Here is a 26,222-nt window from a genome sequence, read left to right as displayed (position 1 = left end):
TAGGTAGCTAGCCGGCTAATGCTGGTTGACTTGTCATTCTCATCCGACTCGAAGGAGACGCGTCGCATGCTGTTGTTCGCCCCCATGTCAGACCGCACTGATATCCGAAAGCGACGACTCTACATGCAATTATTTTCATCCACTGATGTGTTTTTGTCTAAGTTTGTCTACGTTGTCAAGCCGGTGGCAGGAGTCTGTAGGTCCGCGCGCAGTGATCTGTCCACTTCCCCTAGATGGGCGGCATCTTCTAGAAAACGAGTGTTCATTGGAGGAGCTTAGAGCGCATCTGTACAACGATGATGTTCATTGGTTATGGTTGGATTATTATGAGGCGCAAATGGGAGGAATCAAGGGGGGAGTCAGAGTTCGGCTTGTGCCAGTGAGCGAATCAGCAGATTGCAGAATGATTTTTTTGTTTTGTTTTGTAATTACTAGTACTCGCCAGACTGGCGAGTGCTCTTCATGAATTACTCGCCAAACGTAAAAATAAGTGGCCTAATTTCCTCCCCTGGGCGTGATGCAACAGCGATACCGCGGTAATGCGGTTATCGCGGCAGCTCTAGCTGGCGCTGAAAGTGTTAAACAAGAAAAAAAGGAAAGATCTCACTATTCAGATTCATATTTGATAATGAGTAAATATAAAGGTTTTATAATTCTTTTTGAATTTACAAATATTATTACACCCCTTAAGATCGCTATGGAGATAATTCCACAATTTTACACCAATAACTGAAGGACACATCTGCAAGTGTGGTACATGCAAACTGATGTTTAAAATTAAATGTCCTCCTACTAAACTCACTTTCTAAATGAAAAAGATATATATTTTTTTTTTGAACAAATGTTTTTTATTTTCCCTTTTTTAACATAAAACTAGACACACAATACATTAACAGTAGAAATCCACAATAAATCACAGGACTATGACCGAAATACATGTAGATTAAAAGATATACACATAATAAATACAATACAATACAACACATATGCTCTTGCTTGCTCTTCCTCACTCTTTCCTTCTCCTCCCCCCCCCCCCTCAGGACCCCCTCTTGGACTATCCATCCATTATTCCGTTTAACGCCAGGGATTACAAGTTCATATGCTATCCTTTATCTTATCTTCTCCACCACATCTAACCAGATTGCTATGCTGGCTTCATTAACACCTAACATTCGTGCGGTAGATATCTCTAGATAAATCACATCGAGATAGGTAAGAACCCATACCTTCAGGCACATTTTATCCGGTTGAATCCAGTGTGATGCTATCAGCTTTTTGGCAGCCGTGAGACCGGACAAAATTAGTCTCTTTACATGTACAGAGGTTGATAACTGAGAAACATCATTCAACAACAATACAGAAGGCAGTACAGATATGGTCAGAAATAAAAATTCTGATAATTGAGTGGTTACTTCTTCCCAGAATATCTTAACAGGAGGGCATTCCCAGGGCGGCTACGTGGCGTAGTGGGCAAGGCGCTCGTCATGAATACTGGAGACGCTGGGCTCGCCTGTTCGAGCCCAGCGCTCCACATTGCTTTCAGTTTAGCTGGTCGTCCGTACTAATACACATTGGCCGTATTAGGGGGTGGGAAACTGATGGGTGGGGATCGGGCATTGTGGACAGCGACTCCTACAGGTCGGTTGGTGCGCCTGCGCAGTAGAATCAGGAAGTGTCGGGGGCAGCGTGAGCCTCCCACGCGTTACTCCTCGCCACTGAGAGATCGAGCTGCGCAGGTGAAAAGATGCGACTGCTGTTACCTCAAGTACCGGAGGGGACTTGTGCTATGTATGACTTAGTCCACATTGCAGCCGGCTTGTGGGAGGCAAGAAAGAGCATTCGTGAGAGGGGAGGGTTGAATTGGATGATACGAAATTGGGATGGGAGAAAATATAGAAAATGTGGAGAAAAAGTGGATAAAAAAAAAACAGGAGGGCATTCCCAATACATATGCATAAATGTACCAATATCACCATTTAAACACAAGGAGCATCGAGGGTCTTGTTTAAGCCCCATTAGGTGCAAACGTCTAGGAGTTAAGTAAATCCTATGAATAAAGTTAAGATTAATCTGTTGATGATCCGGGTTGCGTGACGACAGCCGAACGTTTGCCCAGACTTCATCCCAATCAAAATCTACTTCCAAGTTTGGTATATCCTTCCTCCAAACTAAGTCTAGGGGAAGGACATCATATGAGGACGTAAGTAAGTGACAATAAAAGTCAGAGACGAAGCCTCTCGATGTCTCCTTTTCATAAAATAATTTGTGATATCTGTGGTTCTCAAGTGGCACCTTTAATGGGACTCTGTGAGCCCTTAAAGCTGCTCTTAATTGTAGATAGAAATAATAAGTGGAGCTGGTGAGGTTAAATTTGTTAGATATATCTTTATAGCTGCAAAAACCCCGGTCGTTGAAGACATCCCCCAATGTATGTATGCCCTTCTTTTCCCATTTGGTAAATCTGAGAGGTTGTTGTGCAATAAGGAGTAAATTGTTATTAAAAAGGGGAGAATGACTATGCCATTTATGTTGGTTAATAAAAATTTTCTGTGTATCACGCCATATCCGGATCACATGTGTAATAAGAGGGCCAAATTTCAAGTTGCATTGCTTAATTGAGTTGGTGTATACTATATCCTGCAGTCTATGTGGTGTTACTATGTTCTCCTCTAATGGTCTCCAGGATACAGATGCTTGAGAATCAAACCAGGTGATCAGTGGTCTTAAACAGAACGCTTTAAAATAGTAGTTGAAGTCTGGAAATGCTAAACCCCCATCGGCTTTATTTCTCTGTGCAGTGGATCTTTTTATTCGTGGAGGTTTGTTGTTCCAAATAAATGTATATGCAGCAGAGTGTAATTTTTGCCAGTAATCAACAGGGGGGGGGGGGGTAACGGCAACATCGAGCTGAAGAAGTAAATTCTTGGTAAAACATCCATCTTAACTATTGATGCTCGGGCCTGTACTGAGTTTTTTAGTTTTGACCACCTGCCGAAGTCATTTGTGATCCTATCTAGAAATCTGGTATAATTATACTTCACCGTTTGGCATATAGTGGGGAATATTTCAACTCCAAGACATCTAAAGTGTTCTACCATTGGTATATTTACTGGGAGGGAGGTAGCCTTCGCAGTCACGTTAAGTGGAAGGAAGGCCGATTTTGGCCAGTTTATCTTAAATCCCGATAGATTGCCAAAATCATCTATTACCTTGAGAAGATGAGGCAGTGAGGTGGTAGGGTTTTGCATGAACAATATTACATCGTCCGCATATAAACTAATATGATGCTGTGTGCCCTTAATTGATATCGGCTCTATGGACTGAGATTGTCTTATATACTGTGCCAAAGGCTCTAGGGATAGAGCAAATAGTCCGGGACTAAGAGGACAACCCTGTCTAGACGAACGCGACACAGGGAAGTGTGGGGAGGTGAATTTACCTGTTATAATCATGGCTGACGGATCTGTGTATAGTACTTTGATCATATTAATGAATCCATCTCCTAACCCCATCCTTCCAAGTACTGCCCATAAATAAGACCATTCCAACCTATCAAAGGCCTTCATCGCATCCAAGGATAATACAGCTATAGGAGGTTCGGCATCCTTGCTGGCGTCTATCACATGCAGTAACCGTCTAATATTATCCGTGATCAAGCGGCCTCTTATGAAGCCTGTCTGATCAGGATGAACTAAAGATGTCATATGCTTTTGAAGTCTGATGGCTAGTACCTTAGCGTACAGCTTGAGATCGGTTCCGAGGAGGCTTAAGGGTCTATAACTACCGCATTCGGTGGGGCCTTACCACTTTGCAATTCAGATATAGCCTCCCTAAGTTCCTCTAGTGTAATAGGTGCATCTAACTGTTTAATGAAAAAGATTTTGTAACCTTTCTGGCAGTATCTTATTTCTTGCCCTAAACACAATTAACACGGTTTGAAACTTAACCATGTCTTCAAATTGAATTATTCTAGATTTAATAAATAATATGTTTGTGTGTTCTCGATAATTCACTTTATGTATGATTCTTACAGCCGTCTTCTGTAGTATATAATATATAATGGTTTTATATTAGTCTCATAAGTATTCCCCCATACTTCAACACAATAACTAAGATATGGTGAGATGAGTGAACAGTAGTGTTCTCGTTGCCTCATACTCTAACACATCCTTTACTTTATTCATAACAATGTGCTATGTGAGATTTCCTAAATAAAGATTTCAACCCCTTCCCCTTGAACAGCTTGAACTTGAACTTGGTGGAATGGTGAAACAGGCATGCGCTGCTGTGTGGCCCAGCCGTGATGCACTGATTGATTCTTTGACCTTTACAAGTCTAAAATGCTATGACCTTTGGAGCAATGGTTGTAAAGAGACGGTTGCTATTGTGTAATAAAACCAGCTACTGATCAGTTGAAAAGGAGAATGACTTGTTGGTCTGGGTGAAATCCGGCCTCACCTGGTCTATGTAGAAGGCCGTTCCAGAGCGTATCTCCCTCCTCTGCTTCAGGTCCGTCTCTGTGGTGTCCCTGGACAGGGATACGTACTCCACCTCCCGCCTGGTCAGCTCCTGATCACACACAGGCCACAGATGTCACTACACAGTACCAACACTTCAGAACACGTCATGGTTGTTTAGAAAACAACACTTCAGAATAAGACACAGTTGTTTAGAACACAACACTTCAGCACAGAGCTGTTTAGAACACAACACTTCAGCACAGAGCTGTTTAGAACACAACACTTCAGCACAGATCTGTTTAGAACACAACACTTCAGCACAGATCTGTTTAGAACACAACACTTCAGCACAGAGCTGTTTAGAACACAACACTTCAGCACAGAGCTGTTTAGAACACAACACTTCAGCACAGAGCTGTTTAGAACAGTGGTTCTCAACCTTGGGGTTGTGACCCCTCATGAAAAGACATCTCTCTTTTTTACGGGTTGTTATGTACCAGGAGCCCGATCACTCCTGTGTCACTGTGCAGGTAGGCCTGATCACTCCTGTGTCACGGGGCATGCAGGTGAGGGCTGCCAATTAGCCAATTAGTGCTGATTGGTTACCTGCTGGGAGCTTTAAAGCCAGCCCTAGTAACACACATGCAGTGTCTGTGCTTAGAGGAAGAGCTGTCAGGTTCTTCCAGTCCTTGTCCGTTGGGTTTACATTAGTACATTAGTTTACATTTACATTAATAGTTCCTTGATATAGTAGCACTTTGAGTTAGAGCACAGGGTTTTGGTGTTGGTTTGCACATAGGTTGCGTGCCCATGAGCCAGGGTCGTAACAGTTGGGCGCTCGTCCGGGATATTTTACCCCTAGAAATTTGTTTGGTGGTTTTTTTTTGTGTTACACGGGGTGTCATGGTATTATGGTTTGGGTGGTGTTCGTTACATATGGTGTAACGTGGGGGCTTGAGCCATTTCATCAAACAGGTGAGTATGCCGTATTTGTTTGTAATTTGATGTGACTACTTATGCTGTTAAAATATATAGTTTAGTGGGCACCACATGTAGATAGGGACATTATTTTCTGGTTGTTGGTTAGCGTCCTGTGCACCACGTACTCCTGGGGCAGTCAGGGAAGGGATTAGCACCATCTGCTTGTCTGGTACCGTATCATGTACTGGACGGGTGGATGGTCAAGTATGATCTTTGACTGGTAGCAGGTGTGGTTGAAGATGGTTAGGTCTACAGGGCATTAGTTTAAGGGTAGGTAGATTAGGGCGGCCAGAAAACACAGGTAGTGTGGTAGGGCTTGATTTAGTGTTTCTTAGGGTAGACATGTGGTGGGCCGGTTTTGACTGCAGTTTAGACGTAGAAGCATATGTAGTCATATCAGGTTAGAAGGCGCACCTGTTTGGAATTGTTTGTTGGATTTATTTTGTTTGTTTGAGTGTTTGGTGAGCATACCTGGTAGCACCTAACACCCTGCGTGTATGACACGTCTATTTAGGGTGGGTGTGTTTTATTTTATTTTTTATTTTTTGCAACCTAGAAAGGTGCGCTCCGTAGAGCTCACATTTCCGCCGCGTTCCCTTCTGGTTGTTATTATTGGCATTTAGCATTCTTCAGTGGTTCTTCAGTGGTTCTTCATGGTTCTTCAGTGGTTCTTCGTGGTTCTTCAGTGGTTCGTTAGGGGGGTCTTCGTGGTTCGTTAGTGGTTCTTCGTGACTGTGAGGTAAAGTGTGTAGCTTGTGGTGGCTGGTACAGTGACAATGGCTTCCATCAAGGACTTTGTTGATCGCCCGTCTCATGACATGTTGGAGAAGTTTTCCAAAGAACAACTTCTAGAACTTGCTGTACAATACAGGGTAGAGCTTTCTGCAGGTGAGAAACGTTTGAAGCCGACTGCCTTGAGTGCTTTAAGGGTGTTACTCATTAGGGAGCAGGTGCTTGAGGAGAGGGTGGAGGAGCCTCCTTCGTCTGGCGCGTATTACCTGGTGTAGAGGGTGAGTGGAGGATTAGGGAGTTGGAGTTTAAGGAAAGGCAGCTAGAGCGAGAGCGTGAGGAGAGGAGAGAGGAGCGTGAGCTTAAGGAGAGAGAGAGTAAAGAGGAGCGTGAGCTTAAGGAGAGAGAGGAAAGAGGAGCGTGAGCCAGCGTTTCCGTTAGCCGGTAATTACCGTTATTTGACCGGCAAAATATGTTGAAATCCGAATATTTAAATCTCTCCGGTCTTAATGTCCGGTGAAAATAATTCCTCTAAGCACAATTTTATTATTTGAATTGTATTAAAATCGGCTAAAATTAAATAGCCTATGCGATGAACGAAACAATAATTCCATTTTCAGTTTCATTGTTGGTTCACTCTGATAGGATGGCGCCGCTCAGATGTGAAACTTAATTTTCTTTTTTTTTGAGCCTGCACGCTCTGGCCACCATAACGACAAACAGGTATACGAGGAAGAGAGAGATGGCGAAACAAGCTAAGCTTAGTAAATATTTCACGAAACCAAGCACAAGCAGGTCTAATAATGACAACGAAGATGAATCTTCTGAACTTGAAGTCACAGAGACCGCTGACGCTGATGCCGTGGTGGCTCCTCCCGCGGAAAAGAAACAAAAATGTCGAGCGTTCAGGCCCGAGTGGAAAGTTAAATTCTTGTGGCTGAGGTGCGACATTATAAATGCAGAAGAAAAAAAAAATTGCGAAAAATGCGAGAAATCGGGGAGGAAGAATGGATTCACAAGAGGAGCAACGAATATGAGAATCTCGGCTCTCACTGAGCACAGTCACGGGGGAGATGACGACAGCCTTCACGAGGCCTTCCCTGTAAGTAGCAAGAGATGGTGCAAGACCAACTTGTGAAACGAATGTCGCCAACTAAACGTCGAGCAGGCAGGCCAAGGTACGGTGGAGCGTCCTACTCAGGACGGGCGGTCATACCGGCCGTCGAAAACCGCGGCCTACCAGTGCTCCAACTCAATGTCGAGGGCCTCACCAGCGCCAAACTCGAGATCGTACGTCACCTGGCTGATTCCAATGGGGCAGCGGTGGTGCTCCTGCAGGAGACACACTGCACAAACGATAACATCCTCAAGATGCCTGGTTTCCATCTAGCCGGGTCCATCCACAACAAGCAACATGGTGTGGCAACCTTCGTGAGGACTGAACTAAGCTGGTCAGCCAGTAGCCAATCCCCACCAGGCACCAACATCGAGTGGCTGGTTACTAAAATCCAGGAAACTTCAGTCATCAACATATATAAGCCCCCACCATCAGAGCTGGCTGCTACGTCCCTCCCGTCCATAACTGCACCCGCCATCTACGCAGGTGACTTCAACTGTCAACACACAGACTGGGGTTACAACTACACAACACCTAACGGAGAGGCGCTCAGCGAATGGGCCTCCAACATCGATGCTCTGCTGTTGTACGACCCCAAGGAGCCGCCAAACTTCTTCTCTGCACGCTGGAACACCTCTACCAACCCAGACCTGGCCTTTGCCGTATGCTGGAGCAATGACCCGAAACCAGAAAGACGCGTCCTAGACAGGTTTCCCGACTCACACCACCGACCATCCATCATTAAAGTCCCATCACTGGTGCAACCAGTATTAGGGAAGCCTGTCAAAAGATGGAACTTTCGAAAGGCCAACTGGGAGGTATTTGCTCAGGAGACAGATAAGAGGGCAGCTGGTCTGCCAGACCCAGATGCAGCCGATGTGGACGCCGCCTATGAGGCCTACTGTGGGGTCCTCCTGGGTGCGGCAAAGAAGACCATCCCACGCGGCTACAACAGGAACTACATCCCTGGTTGGGACGAGGAGTGCAGCCGCCTCCTGTGCGACCACCAGAGCGCTGGCTCCAGGGAAGAGGTGGATGCGACTGCAGCGGCACTGCTCCAGAGACTGGACAGCACGCGTAGAGACAGATGGACTGAAGTAGTTGAATCAATTGACTTTACCCATTCTAGTCGGAAGGCGTGGCAAACGATCAACCAGCTTACAGGCAGATGTACGAAGCCCCCAAGCTGCCCAGTCACTGCAGATGCCATCGCCTCCGAGCTCCTGAATAACGGTCGTTACCCAGACGCAGACAAAGATGTTACCCGCCTGATAACACAGGAGGTGTTTTCCCTCTCCAAGGTGGCCAGTGTAGATTCTAACCTCTCAGGAGAGTTCACAGCAGATGAACTCGATGAGGCCATGAGTAAGCTCAAGACGGGCAAATCTCCAGGCCGTGACAACATCCACCCGTTGTTTATCACCCACCAGAGCACAACAACATCTGACTGGCTCTGTGCATTCTTCTCTGCATGCTATCAGAGGTGCAAGATCCCCAAGACCTGGCGTCGTGCTTCTGTAATTGCCCTGCCAAAGCCAAACAAACCTGCGGAAGACCCCAAGGCATATCGACCCATCTCGCTGCTCTGTGTTCCATTTAAGATATTGGAAAGAATGATCCATAGCCGCATTGAGCCAGTAATTGACACACAGCTCCCACAGGAACAGGCCGGTTTCCGACGTGGTAGATCAACAGTGGACCAGGTAACACTACTGTCTCAAGACATCGAGGACAGCTTCCAGGCTAATGAGAAAGCGGGGGTAGTGTACCTGGACCTGACTGCCGCATACGATACTGTCTGGCACCGTGGACTCCACCTGAAGCTGATGAGGATGGTACCTGATCGGCACATGGTGAAGTTTATCATGGAGATGTTGTCTAACCGCAGTTTTGTCCTACACACCAGCGATGGCCAGCGCAGCAGGCTCAGAAGACTGAGGAACAGTGTCCCACAGGGGTCAGTCCTTTCTCCGATGCTGTTTAATATTTACATCTACGATCTCCCAGTCACAGCATCCAGAAAGTACGGCTATGCGGACGATCTTGCCATCATGCTGAGAAGACCCACATGGAAGGCACTGGAGGACGGTCTTAACCAAGACATGGACATCCTAGTAGCCTATTTACAAAAGTGGCGCCTACAGCTCAGCACCAGCAAGACCGTTTCAGCAGCATACCATCTCTGCAACAGAGATGCCAAGAGGGAACTGGAGGTATATGCTGACCACAAGCGTCTGGAGTCCCAGCAAGCCCCTAAATACCTTGGCGTGCGTCTGGATCGGACACTGTCCTTCAAACAACACCTCGAAGATGTCAGGGCAAAGACAACATCAAGGGTTGTGCTGATCCGACGCCTCGCAGGTACAACCTGGGGAGCCACTGCCAAGACCCTTCGGATATCCACCCAAGCCCTGGTCTTCTCGGCAGCAGAGTACTGTGCCCCAGTCTGGAGCAGAAGCCTGCACGTTAAAAAAGTTGATGCGGCTACTAACAACGCCCTCCGGATCATCACTGGATGCCTGAAGGCTACACCCGTCTTCCTGCTGCCAGTCCTTGCAGGAATCGCACCAGCTGGCCTACGACGAGAGGCTGCCACTCTCGCCCTAGCAAGGAAGGCAGTGAAGCATGACTGGCACATCCTACACAACACCACAACAACAACAGCACCTATGAGCAGACTCAAGTCCCGCCACCCCTACAACAAGGTGGCACAAGAGATGCTCCGTTCCACCACTGAGGACCTATCCAGAAATGGATGGCTGGCGGCAGCCTGGAAGAGAGAGTGGGAGAGTGCTGGGCCAACCCGTATCCACCACCACATCTGGGATCCAGGAGATGGCGCCACAGGAGACGATCTTCCACGCCGGCAATGGGTTCTGCTGAACCGTTTAAGATCTGGGGTTGGTCGCTTTAAAGCATCATTAAAGAAGTGGGGCCTGGCAGACAGCGCTGCATGTGAGTGTGGAGACCCTGAGCAGACTGTTGACCACATCCTGACCATCTGCCCCCTATACAAACCACCCTCGGAAGCCAGCCTCTTTGATGTGGGACCAGAGTTAAGGGCATGGCTACAAGATACGGAGTTGGACCTCTGACGTTACACGAAAGATATCAGCCGTCTACCTAACGCAACAGCAAAACGCAATGCAAGGCCACTGTGATAAAGCGAATGAAACGTCCAACAAGAAGCTGTGCTCTCAGCTACAAGTTGTATTTCACATGGCCAAAAATGACATCGTATGTCATCAGTATGTAGGGTTGACTGACCTATTGAGAGAACTTAAGGCTCCAGATTTTGTCACGTGTGCCGGCATTTACCGGCACAGCGACTCCGTTGATGACATGGAAAGGGCGCTGGAAGACGTTGTGATGAAACAGCTGGATGAAAAGCTAAAGGGGAGTGACTTCATTGGCATTATAATTGATGAGACTGTAAATATCACGGTGAACAAGAAGCTGATTGTATACGTCAAGTTAGAAAAAAAAGGAAGAGTTGAGACGTGTTTTCTGGGCAATTATGATGTGCAGTCCGGGACCGCACAGTGTATATTTGACAAAGTGGCCGAGGTGTTCCGCGAGAGGGATGTGGCGCTGTCCCGCATCACTGGCCTGGGCTCGGATGGGGCCAGTGTAATGATGGGGAAGCGTGGTGGAGTTGGTGCTCTTCTGAAGAGAGAGAGTGCGTTTTCCATTCAGGTGCACTGTGGTGCCCACCGAGCTGCGCTGGCCGTGCTAGATGCTGCTAAAGCTGTGGACCAGGTAGGAGCCTACAAGCGCACAATTGCCTCTGTGTACTCCTATTACAAGCACTCAGCCAGCAGGACCAATCGCCTCCGTCAAATGGCAGCAGCGTTCAGCGATGAAGACATGACGAGCCTAAAGCAGCCGTGCGCTGTCCGCTGGCTATCCTTGCACAGGGCAGTGGAGGGTATCAAAAGTAACTGGCCTGCTCTGGTGATGGAGCTAAATGAAGAGGCTGTGGGAGGAAATGCCCAAGCCCAAGGCATCCTGGGTCAAATCCAGTCGTACTCCTTCATCGCCTTGACTCACGCACTGGCTGAAGTGCTACCGGTGATGACCAAACTGAATTTGGTTTTCCAGAAAGAGGACGTCAATCTGGCCGCAATCCGACCAATGGTTCACGCATCAGTCGCGGCACTCACACAGTTACTACATGCCCCAGGTCCAGAAGAAGAGAGGTTCCAGACAGATTCCATGGGAGGCATGTACAAGGATGTGAAATTGACACATGCAGGTGACCGGCCCGTTCAGGCTTTCAAAAGTGCCCGAGCACGCTACATTCAACATCTAATAGATGCTTTACACGACTGATTCCCTGAAGATTCCCTGGATCTGCTTAACTGCTTCGACGTCCTTCTGAACCCCTCGCGATACCCACAGGATGGTAAGTAGAAGTCAATTTGATTTAGTTTGTTGCAAAAGTCGTAGCATCATTCTTTAAATAGGTATATCATTTTTGAATAACCTAAAATGCTCGCCTATATCGCGAAAATGTATGGCTATTCTTATTAATAATAATCATAATAAAATAATCATAATAACAATAATAATGAAAATAACAGGATAACATTTAAACCTTCCTACTTTTCAGTTAATCAGGCTGTCGATGCCATGTAATAAGTTGTTTAAAGTTGTTTATTGGCTTTTCATAAAAATGAATCAATGATTATTTATCACGCCGTCCCCTCAGGGCTTCGGGAATATGCTGAACCAGCCATCCGAACCATTATTGGTCATTTTGGCCAAGAAATGACCAGCGAGGATGAGTCAGCACCAGCCACAGCCCCTCTCATTGATGCCAGAAGCGCGCAACGAGATGCCATTGCTATGATGACAGCGCTCCGCGGTTATGGAGGCTTGACTTTTTCAACGGCATGCGAAATCCTCATCAGGGATTTTAGCGAAATCTATCCAGAGTGGGCCAAACTGGCCAAGGTAGCCTGCCTGATCCCCGTCTCCAGTGTGCCAGCAGAGAGAGGGTTCTCTCTGCAGAACAGGATCAAAACAGCGCAGCGAAGTCGCCTCAGGGAGGACAAGGTCACAAGACTTATGTGCCTTGCAAGTTGTCGAGAGACACTTGGCACATTCGATTTTAATTCGGCAGCTGCATGCTTCACTGCTGCGAAAACGCGTAGGAAGTAAAACGTTATGAGCCAGCAATAGGTTCTGGTTATTTTATTTGTTTTTTTTATTCTATTTTATTTGATCTGAGAAAAGGCTTATAGCAAAAGGGAATTCGCCTATTTGATTTTAAGTCAGCAGCAGCACGCCATAATTAAAATGTTATAAGCCAGATAGGCCTAGTGTGGCCTACATGTAATTTTGTTAGTTTCTGAGAAAAGGCCCTAAGAGAAAGCCCTTTTTGTCGTAACTCGTAAATCCTTGGAGAATGAGACCCAATGTTCTGGGAAGGGAATTCGCCTGTAAGCCAGATAGGCCTACATTTTTTGTTAGTTTGCAAATCGTTTTTATTCTATTTTAGAATACAATTGTTGTGTTAGTGTTCGTGTTGCCCCAATCAACGTTTTTGTCTGCGTTTGCCTTTACGCAAAAGCGTAGTTTTCAATTTCAATACTGCAACTGTAATGTCTAATACATTTTTCCTGCAATACAGAAAGTTATAAAAAAATATATATTATAAATCTACATGCCTTGATGATGTCATTCTTTAATTGTATATAGCCTATAGCATATCAATTGTTTTTAAGCTCAATAAACTCTGACCCGGACGTCTTTGTATAGCCATGGGGAAATGTATTCTTCCGCGCGCACACGGTTCCCGGGTCAACGTGTGGTGCATCCATTTCAAATAGCGCTCTAGTAGATAGCCTCTATGATGTACGAGTCAACGAGAGATAACATTGATTGAACTGACACAAAGTACACTTTATTGATTGAACCACAAAGAGCATCCCCAGTCTGCTGCTACCGTTGCGAGCCTCGCCTGTTCCAATGGGGATCTATTAAAGTCGAACCAACCAGACGACCCCGCTGTTCTCGCATGCAGGTACAAAACGGATAGGCACAACGAGAGACGGGGTGAGTGAGTGTTGACATTTTTTAATCATATGCAACTGTTGGTTGACTGCCGTGTCACATAGTAATGCATATTATTGATTATAACTAAATGTAGGCTATAACCTATAATGAAATTAACAAATGCGTTACGCGCACGTGGCTCGTCCTCTCTGCATGTGGCGACGAGCTAGCAAACGAGGCAATGTGATGATCAACTACAGTTTGCTGTGTGTGAAGTTGAACATTATGATATGTGTGACGTGTCTGATACAACGAGGTGAAGCGATGTCGACTCGAGATTAATTTGGGGGTGCGTGCGACAGCTGCTGCAGCGCAAGCCTGCGGGGCGGGAGCTTGATGCTGGTAGCGTATCGCACTAACTTGAGAGCCGAGAGATAGTAATTTGATTCTGCAAATCAATTTCTCATTCTTCGCTTGATGTAATTAATACACATGTCCAATTATAACGGAATTCGTTAGCTCATAAAAATGTGATTATAATAGACTGCTGTTTAAAACTCTGACCGGAATTTCTCGAATATGTCCGGTGATAGAAATATTGCAGGACACCCAGACCGGCACGAATATGTTCTAACGGAAACGCTGGCGTGAGCATGAGTTTAAGCGTGAGGAGCGTGAGTTTAAGGAGAAACAAATGTTGCTGGAGCACAAGCGTGCACAGAAAGAGCTTGAATATAAGCATGCTGCCTTGCAGGCGGGTGCTCTGCATCCAGAGTCACGTTCCGGGTTTGATGTAGGCAGGAATATTAGGATGGTGCCACCATTTTTTGAGAAAGACGTGGAAAGATATTTTCCCCTTTTTGAACGGGTGGCAACCACATTGAAGTGGCCTGATACCGCCTGGACACTGCTGCTGCAATGTGTTTTAGTTGGTAGGGCACAAGAAGCCTACACTGCTCTGTCCCTTGAACAAAGCGCTGATTATGAGCTGGTTAAAGCTTCCATTTTGAGGGCTTATGAGTTGGTCCCCGAGGCCTATCGTCAGCGTTTTAGAGGTTATCGCAGGTCGGAGGGGCAGTCTTATGTTGAATTTGGAAGGGAGAAGGAGAACCTGTTTGACAGGTGGTGCACTTCTCAGAAGGCAGAGTCAAGAGAGCAGCTTAGGCAGTTGATTCTCCTAGAGGAATTTAAAAGATGTGTTCCTGATACGGTTTCCACACATCTAAATGAGCGTAAGGTATCGAAGATAGGCGACGCCGCTGTCTTCGCTGATGAGTTTGTGTTGACACACAAGTCCGTGTTTTTGGAGGACTACCGTGTTGAGTCCGGGGATAGGCGTCCTGTTCAGGGGGGCCGTTTCCCAAAACCTGTGTCTGCTGGTCAGTTAACTTCACCTCCTAGGCGGGGTGGTTCTGCTGGTGCATTCCCAGAAGGGATTATCTGTTTCTACTGTAAAGAACCTGGTCATATCGTTGCTGGGTGCCCGGTGCTTGAGCAGAAAAATTTCAGAACCGTGGCTCTGGTAGAAACCATATGCAGAACGCCTATGCCAACGTTAGATGGGGATGGGGGAAGTATCAAACGTGTGGACAAAGAGCTCGAGGGTTCCTCAAGGTTTATGATGAAAGGATTTGTTTCCCTGACTAATGCACTAGAGTCCAAACAGGCTATAACAATTTGGAGAGATACCGGTGCTTTTCAGTCCCTCATTCTGGAGGGGGTTTTGCCGTTTTGAGAAAACTCTTCTTTGCATTCCGGTGTCGTTGTCCGGGGCTTTGGGGGTGGATTTGTGGATGCACCTTTGCATGAGGTCACGCTCAATTCTCCCTTAGTATCAGGCAATGTTGTTGTGGGGGTATGTTCTCACATTCCCATAAAGGGGGTGTCCTTCATTCTAGGGAATGATTTGGCTGGTGACAAAGTGTTGGCTACTCCGGTTGTAACTCCCATTCCTGTGGTTTCTGAGGTCCCTAATGAGCTGGCACAGAAACATCCAGGAGTGTTTCCTGTGTGTGCTGTGGCTCGGGAAATGTCAAAGGACAAAAGTGATGTTGTTGATACTTCGACTTGGGACATTACACTTAGTGACACATTCTTTGTTGAATTAAAATGTGTACCTGTTGAGAATTTTGGAAAGCACACTGTGGATCTACCTCTGCATAATGATTCTCTTGATTGTGGCTTTGTGTTAGGCCCGGTGGTGAAACCAGAGTTGACATGCGTGCCGGAGAAGCATGTGGCAGGAGATGGTATGGCAGTGCAGTGTCTCAGGGTCTTCCCAGCCTGTATGGTGGCTGAGGCCACGAACGAATTGGAGGAGGAGTGTGGGGAGGATGCTATGAGAGGTGCTGTTGTTTCATGTGACACCGTTCTAGTTGGAGAGGCTACTAAGCCTGACTTAGGCTGCCAGCCTTCCCACAGTAGCTCTATTGTCCCTAATGTTTCACTTGTGGGCAGGGATGGTCCCAGTATGTCAGTTGATGATTCTGACATTGATCCACATGTCCACACTGATTCTCTGCCATGTACTAGGTGTGATGGTCAACCTAGTTACCTGTGTCCTGTGGAGCAGGAGCCGCCTTCGCGACCTGGTCTGTTGAGTGGCAGCCATTTTGATTTTGATCAGGACAATGTTATTTTGGGTGACGCCATTTTAGATGGTGTTCCAGACGTTTTTGTGACTGTCGTACTGCCATGTTCCAGGTACGGTGGGGCTGTACCTGAGGCGGTACATCCTACTCTGGATGTTCACGGTTTGCAGTATCCTGGACTGCCAGTGCCAGGTGGGATGGATATGGGCGCGGTGGTGGTATCAGTGATCTATGGCTTTTGTTTTGCTGTGTTCTGTTCTGTTGAGCGCAGTTCTCAGGTTGATTTTGGTTTGCAGTCTATTTTTGACAGGTCGGTATCGGTGGAGGGGCCTGTTGAAAGGGAGCATACAACACGGTTGGTGGTCGTGTTCGACAGGGGCCGACCCGCTATCACTGTTATGGTGGTGGCCCTGACAACTAATGGGTCACAGTTGTTTTTTTTGTTTTGTTTATGGGTTGTTGTGTGGTGGTTGCCTCTGGGGCAACCAGTTTGGTGGGGGAGGTGTTATGTACCAGGAGCCCGATCACTCCTGTGTCACTGTGCAGGTAGGCCTGATCACTCCTGTGTCACGGGGCATGCAGGTGAGGGCTGCCAATTAGCCAATTAGTGCTGATTGGTTACCTGCTGGGAGCTTTAAAGCCAGCCCTAGTAACACACATACAGTGTCTGTGCTTAGAGGAAGAGCTGTCAGGTTCTTCCAGTCCTTGTCCGTTGGGTTTACATTAGTACATTAGTTTACATTTACATTAATAGTTCCTTGATATAGTAGCACTTTGAGTTAGAGCACAGGGTTTTGGTGTTGGTTTGCACATAGGTTGCGTGCCCATGAGCCAGGGTCGTAACACGGGTCACAAACCAGTGGTTGAGAACAAACTTCTTTCAGCACATCGCTTGCACCACCAGGGGAGGAAATACGCTTGATCATTGTTACACCCCGTTTAGAACCGGTTACAAGGCAATACCAGCCCCTCCATTAGCTGGTTCAACAAGCACATCGGATCACGACGCCATCTTGCTTATCCCCGCCTATCGGCAGAGATCACGTGACGCTGTCGTGTCACGTGAGGTAAAGAAGTGGTCCGACCTGGCGGCTGATTGACGCAGTGGGCAAGGCGCTCGCCTCTAACGCAGGAGACGCTGGGTTCGAGCCCAGCTCTCGGCGTTGCTACCAGCTGGCCGGTCGTTCATACTAACACAATTGGCAAGTGTTCAGGGCTCCAGACTAACTTTTTTCACCACCGTCCCAGAACCGTCCCGAAATACAATCTTAACCGTCCCAAAGTGAATAACCGTCCCAAAAATCAAATGTCGTTTCTTTACTTTGGTTTTGTCGTCTATAGTTGTTATTGCCATAAGAAACACCATTCAGAGAAGGGGAGAATAAATTGATTTAGTCAAAAGGCTCCCAGGTGGAAAGATTTCACAAGAATAATTATGATTAAAAATAAATAAATATATATATATATATAAAGAAAAAAGTGTTTAACAAGGTGCTAGTATAGGGATATTTGGTCACGGTGCTGTTATAGTCAACCAATTGGAGCCATGTTGATTATTCCTTCCATAGGAAAATATATTTAAATGTATTTGTATTTTATTTCGTTTTAGTTTTTTTTGTTATTACAAATGTGTGTGTTTATGGTTGAAAATGTTAGAGATAAATAAAGATCAAATCAAATCTAACTGAATAAGTTATCCCTCTCCTAACAAGAAAGAAAAACGTAGTTTAGCTTTAAACTATATAATGTCATTGCGTCCAGAGATTCCACCTTTGATAACTAAAGTAATGACACTTGACTAGTAATGAAACATGTCCCTTAGATCGCGCTGTCCTCCTGGTCAATATTGATAACTGCTGCTAAAATAAAATAAAATAAGTCCAGAGTCGAGACTCCGTGCTGCTGTTTCCAACGAATCCCAATAGTATGCAACTGCAGAGCCGCAGAGCCAGGGGCGCTTTCAGGTCCGGTCACAGGCCCGCTCAACAGCGCCCCCCACCCAACGGCTGAATTGCCAATGGCTGAATTGGAGTATTGCACAGTGCCTGCCCTGAGTATCGGGTCCCCCCAGGGCTGTGTTCTGAGCCCCCTGCTGTATTCACTCTACACACATGACTGTGTGGCCAAGTTCAGCTCCAACTCCATAGTGAAGTTTGCGGACGACACAGTGGTGGTGGCACTGGTGGGGCTGATCTCTGACAACGACGAGAAGGCGTACCGGGAGGAGGTTGATGTACTGGCACGCTGGTGTCAGGACAACAGCTTGCTCCTGAACATTGGTAAAACCAAGGAGCTGATCGTGGATTTTAGGAGAACACAGCAGGGGACACACACACCACTGTGGATAAACTGGGCTACCGTGGACAGGGTGAGCAGCTTTAAGTACCTGGGGGTCCACATCTCAGAGGACCTGACATGGACAACACACATAGACTCAGTCGTAAAAAAGGCGAAGCAGCGCCTCTACCACCTGAGACAGTTAAGGAAGATACTCCAGTCCTTCTACTCCGGAGCTTTAGAGAGCATCTTGACTGGAAACATCACTGCCTGGTATGGAAACAGCAAGGCACAGGACAAGAAGGCCCTACAGAGAGTGGTGCGCTCAGCTGAGCGTACTACGGGTATTGTTCAAGTTCAAGTTCTTTAATACTTGTCATACAGAAGTACAGAATACTTTCATACAAAATGCTTCTTACTGTTACGCTCCAGAGACTGTGCTAGACAAGATAGTATCAAATAACATAATATAGCATGTAATTTAGAAGAAGAAAAATGAGGTCACAGTGTTCGGTATAGACATATGTACAATGTTCTGAGTTACCATATAATATACAATACTATGCAGTGTACTAATGTACAGTACTATCTAGTGCAAAGCAGAAATGGGATGAGGTACAATTTTAGGTACAATTTACAGTAAGGTGTACGAGTTGTAGTGCAATCCTTCATCAATAAATATAAAGTGTGGGGAGTGGGTGCTACAGTGTGTTTGTTTAAAGTGGGTGTGTGCTATAAAGTGTGTGGAGTGGGTGCTACAGTGTGTTTGTTTAAAGTGAGTGTGTGCGTGTGGATGTGTGTGCTATGTGCGTTTGGTGGTTGTTGTTGTGTAGTGTTCATTCATTGTTCGTTTAGCAGCCTGATGGCCTGGGGATAGAAGCTTCTTCTGAGTCTTTCTGTGCTCGCCTTGAGACTCCGGTATCGCTTGCCTGACCGCAGCAGTTCAAAGAGGCAGTTGTTCGGGTGACTGGAGTCTTTAATGATTCTCTTAGCCTTGCCCTTGCAACGCTTGTTGTAAATGTTCTGGAGGGTGGGGAGCCCCCCTCCAATTGTGCGTTCGGCTGAACGTGTCACTCTTTGTAGTCTGCTTCGGTCTTGTGCAGTGCTATTCCCAAACCAGGAGGTGATGTTGCCGGTCAAGATGCTCTCTATTGTACATGAGTAGAAGTTCTTAAGGATCTTCTGACTGACTTGGAACTTCCTTAGGCGCCTGAGGAAGTAGAGGCGTTGTCGTGCCTTCTTCACAACACTGTCAATGTGTGTGGTCCATGTCAAGTCCTCGGATATGTAGGCTCCGAGGTACTTAAAGCTGTTGACTCTCTCAACCGGTGCCCCGTCGATGCTGAGGGGGCTGTAGTCCTTGACCCCCGACCTCCTGAAGTCCACAATCATCTCCTTTGTTTTGCTGACGTTCAGGGAGAGGCTGTTTTCCTGGCACCATCCCGCCAGGACCTTGACCTCTTCCAGGTAGGCCCTCTCGTCGTTGGCAGAGATCAGGCCCACCACCACTGTGTCGTCAGCAAATTTGATGATTGTATTGCTACTCCGCTGAGCCACACAGTCGTGTGTGTACAGGGAGTAGAGGAGAGGACTCAGAACACAGCCCTGGGGGGCCCCTATGTTGAGGGTGATGGATGAGGAGGTGCAGTTGCCTGCTCTCACCACCTGGGGTCTGCCAGTCAGGAAGTCCAAGACCCACTGGCAGAGGTCATAGTTCAAGCCCAGGTCCCTGAGCTTGGCTATGAGTATGGAGGGGACTATGGTATTGAATGCCGAGCTGTAGTCGATGAATAGCATTCTCACATAGTTCCCCTGCCTCTTGTCCAGGTGTGATGCTGCTGTGTGCAGCACATGGGCTATGGCGTCCTCCGTGGACCTGTTGGGGCGGTATGCAAATTGCAGGGGGTCCATGTTGATGGGGAGGGAGGAGCAGATGTAGCCCTTTACTAGCTTCTCAAAGCACTTCATGGCTATGGAGGTGAGAGCTACAGGGCGGTAGTCGTTGAGGCAAGCAGGCTTGGATTTTTTGGGTACAGGGATAATAGTGGACTTCTTCAGGCAGGTGGGGATGACAGCCTGTTCTAAGGACAGGTTAAATATGTCAGTGAATACTGGGGCCAGTTGGTCGGCACAGACTTTTAGGACGCGGCCGGGGATGCCGTCCGGACCTGCTGCCTTCCTGATATTCACTTTTTTAAAGGTCCGCCTCACCTCATGCTCTGTTACCCTGAACACTGCGCCTCCATCAGCAGCCGACCCCCCCCCCCCCCCCCATTGCCGTGGCTTGTGAGCTGGTGTTGTTATTACCAGCATCAAACCTCGCATAGAAGGTATTGAGGTCATTTGCTAAGGAGATGTCACTGTTCAGTTTGAGGGAGGCGCCTTTGTAGTCTGTCATCGTTTTGAGCCCCTGCCACATAGCTCTAGAGTCAGCTTGTTCAAACTGGAGTTCAATTTTATCCCTGTAGCGCCGTTTGGCCTCTGACACTGTCCTCCTTACGTTGTATCGCGCCACCTTGTGGTCATTCATGTTGCCTGCCACTAGGCCGTCGTTGTATGCTTTGGTGCGCTCTCTCAGAGCTTCACGGACGGATTTGTCTACCCAGGGTTTTTGATTTGGGTAAACTCTCATTTTGGTAGTGGGGATTGTTTCTTCCACCCTAGTACAAACATAGTCCAGCACTGTTTCCGTGTAGACATTAATGTTATCTGTGTCGCGGAACACATTCCAGTCTGTGCAGTGAAACACAGACCGGAGCGTCTCCTCTGACGTCAAATCCCATTTCTGCACCTCTCGCGAGACTACAGGAGTACTTTTAATTCTCTGTTTGTACTTTGGTGAAAGAAAGATTGACGCGTGATCTGATTTACCAAAGCCACTATCAGAATGAGCCTTGTAACCACCTTTAAATTGCGTGTAACAGTGATCTAGGATGTTACCGCCTCTGGTGTTGCAAGTCACATGCTGATAGAAGTCAGGTAATACCTTTCTCAGATTGGCGCTGTTGAAATCGCCCAGCACCAAAATGGCGGCGTTAACGTTCGTCGCTTGTATTCTATTTACCTCGTCGTGGAGTCTGGAGAGCGCGGCGTTGTTGCTGGCTTGCGGTGGAATATACACTCCTACAAGGATGATCGCCGTTAACTCCCTCGGGAGGAAGAAAGGACGACACTTGATGGTTATATATTCCAGGTCTGGGGAGCAGTGGTTGGATAATTCCTTCACGTTAGTTGGATCGCTCCAATTTTTGTTAAACATGAAGGCAATACCTCCTCCACGTTGTTTACCAGACTCTGCTGTCCGATCCTTGCAATGGATAAAGAATTGATCGGCTGGTTGAATTGCGTGGTCTGGAACCTCCGGCGTGAGCCACGTTTCAGTGAAGCAGAGAACGTTGCAGTCCCTAACGTCTCTTTGGTATTGAATCCTTGCTCGGATGTCATCCAGTTTATTGTCAATTGATTGTACATTGGCTAGCAATATACTGGGTAATGGTGTTCGGTGGCGTCTGGATCTCAGCCTGTTACGGATCCCAGCTCTATTCTAGCTATTGCACCCCTGCAGGTCTTATATAACACAAGAGGTGCAAATCCAGATCCTGCAGAATAATGAAAGACCCTCACCACCCCAACAACAGCCTGTTCAAGCTGCTTCGGTCAGGCAAACGCCTGCGCACACCAGCAACTAGGACAGAGAGACTTCGGCTCAGCTTCTTCCCCCAGGCCATCAGAGTCTTGAACACTGAACTCTCCACACACAAGCACACATGAGCACACACACAACACACATACTGTATATATGCTCACACACTAACAGACACTTCAGCACGAACACACACGCGCTGCACATGCACACACTCAACGGTCACTTTACACAATGAAAAGGTCACTTAAAAAAAGAAAAGAACGGGAGTGGTTCTTGTATAGTAAATAGATGGATATAGCAAGATAGCATAAGGATATATAGTATAACTGTATATTGTATAGTATTGTATAGTAGTGTAACTAAGACCCAGTGCCTCATCCGTAGCTATCACTGTATTGCACTGTATCGCAGGACCTTAGCATGTCTTTACCATGCTTTTTGTAAACGTTATGTACATTATATACCTGTTATGTCTCATCTATGTCTTATTCTTATTTTATTACTTGTATTATTGCACAATCGCTGCAGGCATGACCACCCGCATTTCACTGTATGCCGTGACAAATAAAACTCTTGACTTGACTTGACAACGGGTTTAGAATAACACAACCAGTGTGGTTGGACCGAATGCCTCTTTGACGAATGACATCGCTTGTCATATTGTACCAGTACCAGTCCCTAACAGTTCGCCTAATGTGCTTAGGTGGAGATTCTGACACCAAAGGAAACACGTTCGCTCGCAGCTGTTAAAGGGAAAGTTCGCCCACATAAAACACAATCATTCAGACTTCATTTAACGCCTAGGAAATGAAACACCCCATCACTATAAAAGCTCTGCTCTGCCTCACACCCACATAGGAGTGTGTGTGTGTGTGTGTGTGAATGATAAATGGACTGCATTTATATAGCGCTTTTATCCAAATCGTTTTTATAACTTATGCCTCACATTCACCCGTTCACTCACACATTCACACACCGACGGCGGAAACAACCATGCAAGGTGCCGACCTGCTCATGGGGAGCAATTAGGGGTTTAACCCTTTCACCGCCGCACTACCAAAACGGTTAACCCTTTCACTGCGACAATACACAGAAGGTTAACCCTTTCACTGCCACACGACAGCCGGTTAACCCTTTCACTACGACAATACACAGAAGGTTAACCCTTTCACTGCCACATGGCGACCGTCGGTTGTGTGATAGTAAAGGGTTAACCTTCTGTCGTGTGGCAGTGAAAGGGTTAAGCGTCTTCGCTTGAGGGAGTCACCTTTTATTTTACAAAAAGTGCTGTTTGGTGAAAGTTAGATTTGCACTTTATTAATCCCAATAGGGAAATTCATTCTTGTTTGATGATCAAGAGGTACCTTTTATTTGTTTTAAGTGAAGTTTGGTGAAAAAGCAAGTTATTGCACTATTAATCCCAATAGGGACATTCATCTTTGTTTGATCAAGAGTAACCTTTTATATATATATACTGTATATAATATATATTATTATATATATTTTTAAAGTGAAGATTGGTGAAAGTTAGGTTTGCACTTCAATCCCAATAGGGAAATTCATCTTAGGTTTGATCATTTTGGTGTCAAATAAAAACTAAGCTTATTTGAATGATTTCCTTGGCGTTTCTAGTTTTTAAGAGAAAATAAATCGATTAAAATCATAAATCGGATGTGGTGTGAAAAAATCAGAGATTTTATTTTTAGGCCATATCGCCCAGCCCTAGTGTGCGGGTGGGAATCACCAGTTCCATCACGATACGATACGATATCGATTCTTTGGACAACGATACGATATTTGCCAATATCACAAAGTCTGCCACGATATGATACGATTCGATTCAGGTGCCTGCGATCGATATGAGACGATATTATGTGCCCATTTAACACAATCAGTCACATTTAGATCAACTTAAAAAAGGCTACGGAAATATCAATTGACGTTTTTATTTTTGAGCTATTCCAGACATTTAAATGAAAAACAATCTATTTTTATATATTGAGTTTTAAACTTTAAAGCTCTGTTTAAACTGTTCCTACAATTGTTTTATGTTGCATGATGATCATGAATAAATGTATTATGTATTCATGTTTAAATATCAACATTATCTGTCCATCCTCAGTAAATACTATCAATATAATATACTCCTGACATCATCTGGTCTTTTCAAACGCACACACAGAATGCCCCTCCCCCAGTCCCCAGTCCCCACACACAGAATGCCCCCGCCCCCTCCTCCTCCTTCCCCTCTCCTGTTTCTCTCGCGGTTAGCTGCTTAGCTTAGTTAGCTTAAGCAGCTAACGTAACGTTAATATTTAGGTCTGCCCACGCAATGTGGGCATAAAGGAATGGCGATGATGCAAAGCATGTTAGCTGCATTTGACCGTTGCAGGAAAAAAACTGCACAAACTTATATCGGGTCGCAAAATAGGCGCTCTGTAGCCCTGTTCTGCTGTACAGAGCTACACAGCATTTCAACTACTGGGCGGATATGACTTGCTGGATTTTCAAAATAAGAGTATCGCAATATGAATCGATCTTTTTACATTGCATCGATCCTATTTGATTATTCATAATAGATCGATATATCGATCTGGATCGATGTATCGTCCCACCCCTAGTGTGCATGTGTCTGTTTTTGTGTATATGTGTGTGTGCGTGCACTCACCAGGTACTGCATGGCTATGGAGCGTCTCAGGGGTCCTGGAGGACCAATGAGAAACACATCCTGACCCAATAAGTCTTTCTGCAAGATCCATCGCAGGTGCTGGGCCACTGTCTGAGGCAGGGAGTCTAGAACTGACACACACACACACACACACACACACACACACACACACACACACACACACACACAGTAAAGCTATGTATCGCTATAACGACAATGAAGACATTTATCTCTGTCTTTAGTTTATGTGTGGTGGGTGGGCTTTGGTGCAGAATTTTAGACGTGTGAGGCTAAAAGGGTGATTAGTCTCATTTGAAATGGTCTTAAAATGAACACGCCAACTTTTTGGTTAATTAGCTTACCACCGTCTTCTCCAGAGAGAGACAAGAAGATAGATACCAGTTTCCTCTCTGTGTGTTCAGTAGAAAGCTATCTGGCTGCACGTTAGCCTAGCTTAGCACAATGAATGGAAACGGACATGGCCGGTTAGCCTAGGTATTGTCCAACTAGGTATTGTCAGTTTATTTGGCTATTTTGAAGACGTTGAAAGCAAAAATGACGATCTGAAAAACTTTGCATTTTGAGAAAAACTCATTTGAAACATATTTTCCTGCCTTTGGTCCATTTAGGTTCTCACTTCAAATAAACTGCTCCAGGGTGTGGTTGATTTCAATGGGGGTAAAACGTTCCAGGGTTTGCTTGAACCAGAATAAACAAGGTGGGCGTGAAAGTGCCCTAAACTCAATACAAATTCATTTATTCTGGGTGGCAGCTGGCACCTTTAGGCAATGGATAGGGAAAATAGAACTGATGCACACACACACACACACACTACACACACACACTAACATACTGTGTTTGACAGGAACAAGTTCTGGATTCCGAGGTGTTTTAAGTTGGTAAGAGATGTCTCCAATCTTCAGTGTGTCACCTAGAAACACAGAGCAAACAAAGCATGGCCTTACTTTAGCTTTATTCTGTGGCACGTCCGTCATCTAGAAAATAACACTCACACAGCAATAGCCATTTCAGTGTAAAGAAGAGACAAATAGCGAGAGCAGACACTCATGACACATAATGACCACCCAAGAGCAAGAATAAAAACAATAGCCAGCCACAAAACACAGTTAACTTTATAATGATAGTTGAATGAAGGAATGAATGAATGAATGAATGAATGAATGAATGAATGAATGAATGAATGAAAACGTTATTTAACAGATTGCAGAATGAGTACAATACAGTACGGCTCAATTAATACATACAATTGTTAAGGGGATGCAGACCAGAGAAAGACGTTTGTCTTGTTTACATCAGGGTCCCCCATTTTCAATTCATAGTGACATTTATGACATACACAATATACATGACATCATGACATTTATGGCATAGGGACATACATGACATACAGGTATATAGTAGACCTACTATTACATTTGTGACATATATGATATGCAAATATACAGTACTGTTACCCATAGTTGCTTTAGCTATTATTGTAAAATGCGCTGTCCTAAGAATATAGCGTTATGCACAGTATTAGCTAGAGATGTAAGATACTCTCGGGTCTCTGTGTTGGCCATGTCAGCCAGCCTGACACCTTTGACACAATTATCCAACGTGACACATGACGGCATAGCTAACTAGCTAGTAGCATGTTGCTAGCCGGTTACATCAGCAGAGACATTTTTGAGAAACGTGACTTACTAATGTCTTACATATACACAGATATGCATTGATTAGCATGACATTG

General features: G+C 45.8%; 1 protein-coding gene across 1 annotated transcript in view; it reads right to left on the bottom strand.

Moving 5' to 3' along the window:
• The window catches only part of vwa8 (von Willebrand factor A domain containing 8), a 238,558-nt gene that overhangs the window by 212,046 nt on the left and 290 nt on the right, over positions 1-26,222 (bottom strand). The window contains exons 2-4 of the mRNA XM_084309724.1: positions 25,323-25,400; positions 24,470-24,600; positions 4,459-4,569 (exon numbers count right to left, since the gene is read on the bottom strand). Coding sequence (XP_084165850.1) covers positions 4,459-4,569; positions 24,470-24,600; positions 25,323-25,400 — 320 coding nt within the window. The remainder of the gene's footprint in view (positions 1-4,458; positions 4,570-24,469; positions 24,601-25,322; positions 25,401-26,222) is intronic.

The sequence above is a fragment of the Notolepis coatsorum genome, assembly GCF_963971535.1.
Source record: "Notolepis coatsorum genome assembly, chromosome: 3".
Taxonomy (NCBI): Eukaryota; Metazoa; Chordata; class Actinopteri; order Aulopiformes; family Paralepididae; genus Notolepis; species Notolepis coatsorum.
This window is presented reverse-complemented; position numbering and strand designations above follow the sequence as displayed.